The sequence below is a fragment of the Schistocerca cancellata genome, chromosome 12 (genome assembly GCF_023864275.1).
Source record: "Schistocerca cancellata isolate TAMUIC-IGC-003103 chromosome 12, iqSchCanc2.1, whole genome shotgun sequence".
Lineage (NCBI taxonomy): Eukaryota > Metazoa > Arthropoda > Insecta > Orthoptera > Acrididae > Schistocerca > Schistocerca cancellata.
In genome coordinates this window covers 53,640,723-53,650,628 of record NC_064637.1, presented here as the reverse complement: position 1 = coordinate 53,650,628, position 9,906 = coordinate 53,640,723, and the positions used below count along the sequence as shown (strand labels likewise).

Sequence of the window (9,906 nt, the reverse complement as noted above, 5' to 3'; positions counted from 1 at the left end):
ATGTGCGAACATTACGGAAGGCGAACTACTCGCTGTTGAGAGGAATGTCGTTACACGTATTGCCAAATGCTTTGAGGTTCACGGACATCATTTTGAGCATTTATTTCTTTAATGAGGTATTTGCAGGTAATCACGCTGTAACAAAATGCGTTCTCCGAAATGATAAGTTCACAAAGGTACATGTACCACATTGGAACAACCGAAATAAAATGTTGAAACGTATCTACATTCTGTATTTTAATTTAAAATGCCTATGAGTTACCAACTGCTCGTCTAAACTTATGAGCCATATGTTTGTGACTATTATCATTAAGCGAAAAAAGTGGTCCAACTAAAACATTAATATTTATTTACGTAGTACACGAATATGTAATAAAAATGGGGGTTCCTATTATAAAAACGCAGTTGATATCCGTTTGACCTATGGCAGCGCTATCTAGTGGGCATACCATAGCGCCATCTGGTTCCCCCCTTCAAGCTAGACGAGTTTCGTTCTTTGTAGTTTTTTCGTTTGACGCTTATTTCGTGAGATTTTTGGCCCGGTCACGATCAATGGACCTCCCTGTATAGATTCAGATGTTGATGTGTGAGCAATACGTGCTGCAGTCCCTTTGTGTGAGACCTATATCCGCCACAATTGGAAAGTCCGATATGGTTATCGCTTCATGAAGAGGCTCTTTATCATCAAACAAACACTTCAGACGTTTGCCTCGCTATGCGTGTTTCCCTCCCTCTCGCCCCCCCCCCCCCCCCCGCCCTTCATCACAGTGTTTGCTCACTCTAAGCGGCTTCTTTCACGGCAGTTTGCTTCCTAGATAGTGGCACCATCTGGAGAGGCAGCGAACTGTGTTTGTTGTGCACTTGTTCGCACTTGCAGCTGAGCAGACCCGAGACTCGGCCAACATGAGGTTCCTCGCACAAGCCTTGCTCTGTCTTGCAGCGCTTTCGGCGGTTTGCGCTGTTCCAGCACCCATCTTGAAGCCGGCGAAAGATCTTCACACCGCACGGTAAATACTGTAACGCCATCCACGATCTTGAAGTCTTAGCGGTAAGTGTGAACAGGTGGGAGTGTGTCTGTCGTTGATGACTGATCAGGTGGGTGTTGTGGTCTACAGCCCAAAGACTGGTTTGATGCAGTTCTCTGCGCTATTCTGTCCTGTGCAAGCTTCTTCATCTCCCAGTACTTACTGCAACTACCTGTAGAGCACTTGCCCGCGAAAGGCAAAGGTCCCGAGTTCGAGTCTCGGTCCGGCACACAGTTTAAATCTGCCAGGAAGTTTCATATCAGCGCACACTCCGCTGCAGAGTGAAAATCTCATTCTGGAAACATCCCCCAGGCTGTGGCAAAGCCATGTGTCCACAGTATCCTATCTTTCAGGAGTGCTAGTTCGGCAAGGTTCGCAGGAGAGCTTCTGTAAAGTTTGGAAAGTAGGAGACGAGGTACTGGCAGAAATAAGGCTGTGAGGACGGAGCGTGAGTCGTGCTTGGGTAGCTCAGATGGTAGAGCACTTGCTCGCGAAAGGCAAAGGTCCCGAGTTCGAGTCTCGGTTCGGCACACAGTTTTAATCTGCCAGGAAGTTTCATATCAGCGCACACTCCGCTGCAGAGTGAAAATCGCATTCTGGAAGCATCCCCCAGGCTGTGGCGAAGCCATGTGTCCGTAGTATCCTATCTTTCAGGAGTGCTAGCTCGGCGAGGTTCGCAGGAGAGCTTCTGTAAAGTTTGGAAAGTAGGAGACGAGGTACTGGCAGAAATAAGGCTGTGAGGACGGAGCGTGAGTCGTGCTTGGGTTGCTTAGATGGTAGAGCAGTTGCTCGCGAATGGCAAAGGTTCCGACTTCGAGTCTCGGTCCGGCACACAGTTTTAATCTGCCATGAAGTTTCATATCAGCGCACACTCCGCTGCAGAGTGAAAATCTCATTCTGGAAACATCCCCCAGGCTGTGGCTAAGCCATGTGTCCACAGTATCCTATCTTTCAGGGGTGCTAGTTCTGCAAAGTTTGCAGGAGAGCTTCTGTAAAGTTTGGAAAGTAGGATACGAGGTACTGGCAGAAATAAGGCTGTGAGGACGAAGCGTGAGTCGTGCTTGGGTAGCTCAGATGGTAGAGCACTTGCTCGCGAATGGCAAAGGTCCCGAGTTCGAGTCTCGCTCCGGCACACAGTTTTAATCTGCCAGGAAGTGTCATATCAGCGCACACTCCACTGCAGAGTGAAAATCTCATACCTGTACATCCTTCTGAAATTGCTTACTTTGTTTTTTCATTGATCTCTCCCTCTTCAATACCCGCCCTTCCCCCTCCCCACTTCCCTCCATTCCCAAACTAAAGCCGTTGGCACACGTACCGTGCAACCGAACGTTGAGCGTGCCCAGTTTCTGACGTCATAACGTGGAATAGCACGTTAGGTAGTCTTTCCGAACGTGCAGAGCAATATCTGGCATGTCAGATATTCTGAGCGTGCGTCTGAGCGTTGACCAATGAGATGGCACAATGCCACCTACGTCACACGCACGCCGTCTCCCTTCAGTGTAGAGTTGTGAGGCGCCATATTGGCATCCATTTCAAGGCTATACGTATGTATACCGTTTCGGGGCACCAGCTAATTGAGAATCACTGGAAAACGCGTTGTTAAGAGTGTGGTTCGTTCCAATAAAATAATGAGAAACACGATATTCGTGGCAAAAGAATTACTGTAAATTGCGTGTTACGATAGTATGCTATTTGAAGACAGCGATACACTGAAGATCCACCCAAAACGTATTGCTCTTGGTACAATTTGTTATAATTAAATTTCAATTGGTAACATATCTACGATTAAAGTTTTCAGAGAGGGGTTAAAATGCTATGATTGCGCGTCAGTAGTGTGTTGTTGGTTTAGCGAAGTGAGTAGCGTCACTGATCCGTGAGTAGTAGTATGTGTGGGCAGTGGTTACCGACTCGACACACTGCGATAGCGTTCTCGCTTCCCACGCCCGGGTTTCCGGGTTCGATTCCCGGCGGGGTCAGGGATTTTCTCTGCCTCGTGATGACTGGGTGTTGTGTTATGTCCTTAGGTTAGTTAGGTTTAAGTAGTTCTAAGTTCTAGAGGACTGGTGACCATAGATGTTAAGTCCCATAGTGCTCAGAGCCATTTGAACCATTTGACTCGACACTTTCAAATTTTTTTCGTAACATTTGCGTTTTTATTAGGTTCTGATAGTTCGTTATTAGCTTAATATAAGTATATACTATACTATTTGATGTTATGTAAATATAAGTTCACCTTTTTTTGAGGGGTGACTTTCTTCTATTGGCTTAATTTATAGGATAGCTTGCGCTGCTTGTATAAAGATATTTTGCTCCTTTTTCTTTAACGCCTCGGCCAGCCGGGGTGGCCGAGCGGTTCTAGGCGCTACAGTCTGGATCTGCGCGACTGCTATGGTCGCGGGTTCGAATCCTACCTCGGGCATGGATGTGTGTGATGTCCTGAGGTTAGTTACGTTTACGTAGTTCTAAGTTCTAGGGGACTGATGACGTCAGAAGTTAAGTCCCATAGTGCGCAGAGCCATTCTTTTACGCTTCGTAGTTCACATGTTGCAAAGATTCAGCTACTGGGTAGGAGCAGTGATCAAGTAAGGCTGACCTTGGGGTTTTACTAAAATGTGGGAATGATGAAATAACGTTTATCTTATGTGGAGATGTATTGCAAATTTGTACCTCACTGTTTGTAATGGAACTTTTATAAGCCTGCGTCCTTATTGATTGGACGTGGTACTTTCCTTTTCGTGGATGATGGAGGAAAATGTTCGTTTTAATAGAGCAATGTGGGAATTTTACGCGTGTCCTTTTAGTAAATAGTGTAATTTACGAACTAGAAACATCCCGCAACTGCCGCTGGAGTGCGTTGCGATCGCGTATACCACTTTGGGGCCCACGTACCGTATGCACAAGTCGGATCGTTCCTGAGCGTTCAGCAGCGCGTTGAACTTGGCACGCTCAACGTTAACGTTCGACAGCACGGTCCGTGTGCCGACGGCTTGACGTTTTTTAGAATTCTCAGAATGTGTCCTATCAACGGATCCCTTTATTTAATCAAGATGTGCCAAATATTTATTTTCTCCCCATCTCGATTCAGTACGTCACGTCACCAGCTTAATATAGAGTGTTTCAAAAAGCGTACACGTTATAGGATATAACTTGCACCTGTATAGAAAAACACTTTCTTCTTTTTACCCAAAGATGTTTCGTGCCATCATCAGTGGGTTATTGCTAATCGAAAACTTTATTCTAAATTATATGGCTTTGCACTACCATCTATCTGGTGTCCTGCAGTGATAGCTACCAGCGCAAGACACCATGATGGTTCTGCAAAACCATATAACATAGAGGGACGTTTTGGATAAAGAACAAAGTACTGCTGATGACACAGTGGTTTCGGTAAAAAGAAAAAAAAAACAATGTTTTTGCGTCAAGGCTGAACTTGCACTGAAGAGCCGAAGAAACTGGTCCACCTGGTTAGTATTGTGTAGGGCCCCTATGAGCATGCAGAAGTGCCCCAATCCGACCTGGCATGGACTCGAATAATGTCTGCAGCAGTGCTCAAGGGAATTTACTCCTGCAGCGCTGTCCATAAATCCCTAAGAGTAAAGGGGGGGATGGGCAATGGGTTGGAGATCTCTTCTGAACAGCACTCTAGAAGACATGTCAGAGACGTTCATGTCTGGGGAGTCTGGTGGCCAACGGAAATGTTTAAACTCAGAAGAGGGTTCCTGTAGCCACTGTGCTGCAGTTCTGAGCGTGTGGGGTGTCGCAGTGTCCTGCTGGAATTGGGCAATTCCGTCGGAATGCACAATGGACATGAATGGTTGCAGGTGATCAGATAGGATGCTTACAATCTGTCTCAACTCTCAGATTCGTGTCTAGACGTATCAGGGGTCCAATATCACTCCAACTGCACACGCTCCACACCATTACAGAGCCTCCACCAGCTTGAAAAGTCGCTCACATCGATTCATGAGGTTGTCTGCATCCCAGTACACGTACTGCTCGATATAATTTGAAACGAGACTCGTCCGAACAGGCAACTTGTTTTCAGTCATAAACAGTCCAATGTCCGTGAAGACGAGCCCAGGCTATGCGTAAAGCTTTGTGTCGTGCAGTCATCAAGGGCACACGAGTGGGCCTTTAGCTCCGAAAACCCATATCGATCATGTTTCGTTGAACAGTCCATATGCTGACACTTGTTGATGGCCCAGTACTGAAATGTGCAGCAGTTTGCGGAAGCGTTGCACTTCTGTCATACTGAAAGATCCTCTTGAGTTGTCGTTGGTCCCATTCTTGTTTGATCTTTTTCCGGCCGCAGCGTTGTTGGAAATTTGATGTCTTACCGGATTCATGATACGATACACTCGTCTACTGGTCGAAAGAGAAAATCCTGACTTCATCGCTACCTCGGAGATGCTGTATCCCTTCGCTCGCGCGGCGACTGTAGCATCACGTTCAAACTCACTTGAATCTTGCTAACCTCCCATTGTAGCGGTTGTGACCTATCTTACAACTGCGCCAGACACTTGTTATCTTATACTGTAGTTGCCGACCGCAGCGCCGTATTCTGCCTGTTTACATATCTCTGTATTTTAATAGTCATGCCTATATCCGCTTCAGTCCGGAACCACGTTGTTGGTACGGTCGCAAGTTCGAATCCTGCCTCGGGCTTGGATGTATGTGATGTCCTTAGGCTAGTTAGGTTTAAGGGGCTCCGGAAAGGCTCAAAATCATGAAAAGTTCAATTTTTACTTTTTTGCGTTTTCTGAATCTGCAGACTATTACCTTTTAATAGATATATAATTTATTCAATTCCGAAGACTACAACTATTTTTAAATTTTTTTTGAAATGTGTTCTACATGGGCGTGACCTACTGTGGCGCTGTTAAACTGCTGTCAAATGGTGTTATTATTAACGTCCGTGTTCATCAGGTACATAATGGAGGTGATAAAACCTATTTTCAGAGACTTAGCAGCACCTGAACTGTTGAAAAAGTGTATTCACGGAAAAACTCAAAACCCCCAATGAAAGTGTGAATAGTGTTATATGGTCGAGAATCCCCAAGACTGTATTTGTTGGAATAGAAACACTTCACTTTGGTGTGTATGATGCTGTTGCGACTTTCAATGATGGCAACATTGTAAGGTGCAAGGTATTTAGAAATATGGGAATGAAGATAGGTTCTAACATGGTACGAGCGATGCTTGCTTTAGACAAGGAACGCCTTCGGGCTGCAGACAGGGCTGTAAACAGTCTAGAAATACAAGCAAGAGTAAACAGGAGGAGTAACAAGAGGAAGCTGGAGGAGGAGTTGGCAGAGGATGAAGATAATCCATCCTATGGACCTGGAATGCAATAAAAAGTTAATCCAATCTTTGTCGCTCGATTCCCAAAACTTTTATTTTCTCATACTAATTACATGTTTTCTAAGGATCTTCCAAACATATTTGTTTCAAACTTTCAGTAAATGTTACACAGTACCTTCTGCATAATTTAACACAGCCTTTTTCCAAAAAAACTGTATATTTTTGAATATATAAACAAAAAATTGCAAAAAAATGTTGTGAATTTTCATTACAATTGAAAAAAAAATCATCTTTAATAACTGAACTAAAATTTTGTAAAATCCCTGTGTTAAGTTGTAGCCTATATTCCAATAAATAATCTGTAAAAATTTCAACTTCCTACCTCAAATACTTTGTGAGGAAAGATGTAATTTATAAGCGTTATTTTAACATTGCAAGTATAGGGCGTTCCGCAGCCCCTTAAGTAGTTCTAAGTTCTAGGGGACTGATGACCTCAGATGTTAAGTCCCATAGTGCTCAGAGCCATTTGAACCATGCCTATATCACTTTTACGCTCCCGTGTGCGTCCTGTAAGGAGCTGCAAACACAGAAAGAAAGACAAGAGCTGCAGATCGAAAAAATGAAGAATATACGTCTTTCGAATACATTTATTCATTAAACTCTAAGATACACAGCTGTAAAACGTGCGATACATATTTACGAATCTCTCAAGTTTAGCTTGCGGATGTTCAATTTGTCATCCGATAACGACCCGAGCAATATCACATCGATATTCGAATTTCTCCCACACACGGGTAAGCATGTCCATCGTCAGTGACGCTACGACATTACGGATCCGATTCTTCAACTCATGCTGGTTCTGTGGTAGTGCTGGCACATGAACGTTGTCCTTAATGAAACCCCTCAGGAAGAGGTCAGAGAGTGTCAAATCCGGTGACCGTGGAGGACAACTCACAAGTGTTGAGTCGCCGACTGCTTGACGATGAATCAAAGGTCCGGTAGAGATTCATTCAGATATTCACGCAGTTGGCGACTCCAGTGTTGAAAAATGAAGTTTATCAAAACTAGACATGATTGTCTTAATGGGATTTCCGCGACCGTTCATTAGATAAAAATATGGCGTTTCAGTCTTTGATCGCTATTTTTTATTTTCAATGACCGGTTTCGGGCTAGCTGCCCATCTTCAGATCATATATTGCAGTTACACAGTAACTTGTCAGTACTGTCATAACTGACAGCGAACCGATAGTTCTGTACTGTCAAGTTACTATGTAACTGCAATATACACTACTGGCCATTAAAATTGCTACACCAGGAAGATGACGTGCTACAGGCGCGAAATTCAAACGACAGGAAGAAGCTGCTGTGATATGCAAATGATAAGCTTTTCAGAGCATTCACACAAGGTTGGCGCCGGTGGCGACACCTACAACGTGCTGAAATGAGGAAAGTTTCCAACCGATTTCTCATACACAAACAGCAGTTGACCGGCGTTGCCTGGTGTAACGTTGTTGTGATGCCTCGTGTAAGGAGGAGAAATGCGTACCATCACGTTTCCGACTTTGATAAAGGTCGGATTGTAGCCTATCGCGATTGCGGTTTATCGGATCGCCACATTGCTGCTCGATTTGGTCGAGATCCAATGACTGTTAACAGAATATGGAATCGGTGGGTTCAGGAGGGTAATGCGGAACGCCGTGCTGGATCCCGACGGCCTCGTATCACTAGCAGTCGAGATGACAGGCATCTTATCCGCATGGCTGTAACGGGTCGTGCAGCCACGTCTCGATCCCTGAGTCAACAGATGGGGACGTTTGCAAGACAAAAACCGTCTGTACGAACAGTTCGACGACGTTTGCAGCAGCATTTACTATCAGCTCGGAGACCATGGCTGCGGTTACCCTTGACGCTGTATCACATACAGGAGCGCCTGCGGTGATGTACTCAACGACGAACGTGGGTGCACGAATGGCAAAACGTCATTTTTTCGAATGAATCCAGGTTCTGTTTACAGAATCATGATGGTCGCATCAGTGTTTGGAGACATCGCGGTGAACGCACATTGGAAGCGTGTATTCGTCATCGCCATACTGGCTTATCACCCGGCGTGAAGGTATGGGGTGCCACTGGTTACACATCTCGGTCACCTCTTGTTCGCATTGACGGCACTTTGAACAGTGGACGTTACATTTCAGATGTGCTACGACCCGTGGCTCTACCCTTCATTCGATCCCTGCGAAACCCTACATTTCGGCAGGATAATGCACGACCGCATCTTGCAGGTCCTGTACGGGCCTCTCTGGATACAGAAATTGTTCGACTGCTGTCCTGGCCAGCACATTCTCCAGATCTCTCACCAATTGAAAACGTCTCGCCAATGGTGGCCCAGCAACTGGCTCGTCACAATACGCCAGTCACTACTCTTGATGAACTGTGGTATCGTGTTGAAGCTGCCTGGGCAGCTGTACCTGTACACGCCATCCAAGCTCTGTTTGACTCAACGCCCAGGCGTATCAAGGCTGTTATTACGGCCAGAGGTGGTTGTTATGGGTACTGATTTCTCAGGATCTATGCCCCCAAATATCGTGATAATGTAATCGCATGTCAGTTCTAGTATAATATATTTGTCCAATGAATACCCGTTTATCATCTCCATTTGTTCTTGGTGCAGCAATTTTAATGGGCAGTAGTGTATGATCTGAAGTTGGGCAGCTAGCCTGAAACCGGTAACTGAAAATAAAAAATAGCGATCAAAGACTGAAATGCCGTATTTTTATTTTTGAAAAATGAAGTTGTCCTCATTCAGTTTCGGAAAGAACCAGTTTTATAAAATATCAAGATACTGCTGACCGTTGACCGTGTTTCCATCGAATAAGAGTGGGCGAGAAACTGATGAGTGCTGTATAGCACAAAACACATAGACTGTGCAATAATCTCGGACGTGTTACACGGGCGCATGTGGATCCAAATTCGAACAGTGCTGTGTGTTCCGAGGAAGACACAGCCAGGGCAAAAGCATCGCAGGCGCAAATATGAGAGCTGCTGGCAGTGCCGTAGAGACTCGCCACTTGCCCGAGTTTCAGCGGCGCTGAGGATGAAGATATCGACCTCGCTCGGCCAGTTGCCGGGCGAGTATAATCCGCCAATGACCGGACGACAACGGACAGAGGTCTACTCGGAAGATAGAAGAGCAGCTTGCGAGCAGTCGGTTACAGATCATCGTCCAGGGCTGACTTAGAAGTGAACAGACAGTTGTCATAAATTGCATTTGCTGTCTACTGTGAAGTTTACCTAGCATTATTTGCACTTAGCCATTGATGGCCTTTTGTATGTTACATTACAAGCAGTGTTGCAGACTTCTTCTTCATCAACACACAAAGGAACCTTTTAGTTCATTTGGTGACTTTGTTACTAATTTGTTGGAGTGTCGTAGAACCTTCGTTCTCCTATCCTCTTTCCTGACCCTGTGGCATAGCAGCGTAATAGTGGCAGTGGGAAATTGTCCTAGCGGTGTATTGCACCAGGAGCTGTTTCCGACGGAAATGACTATTAATCAGATTGCGTGCATATGGAGTAT

The 9,906-nt window shown here is 45.2% G+C and overlaps 1 protein-coding gene across 1 annotated transcript in view; it reads left to right on the top strand.

The window, feature by feature from the left end:
* Positions 1–794: 794 nt before the first annotated feature.
* LOC126109700 (uncharacterized) overlaps positions 795–9,906 on the top strand; it is a 94,076-nt gene continuing 84,964 nt past the window's right edge. Inside the window, exon 1 of the mRNA XM_049914752.1 lies at positions 795–1,007. Within this exon, the coding sequence (XP_049770709.1) occupies positions 904–1,007 (104 nt within the window). The 5' untranslated portion in view covers positions 795–903. The remainder of the gene's footprint in view (positions 1,008–9,906) is intronic.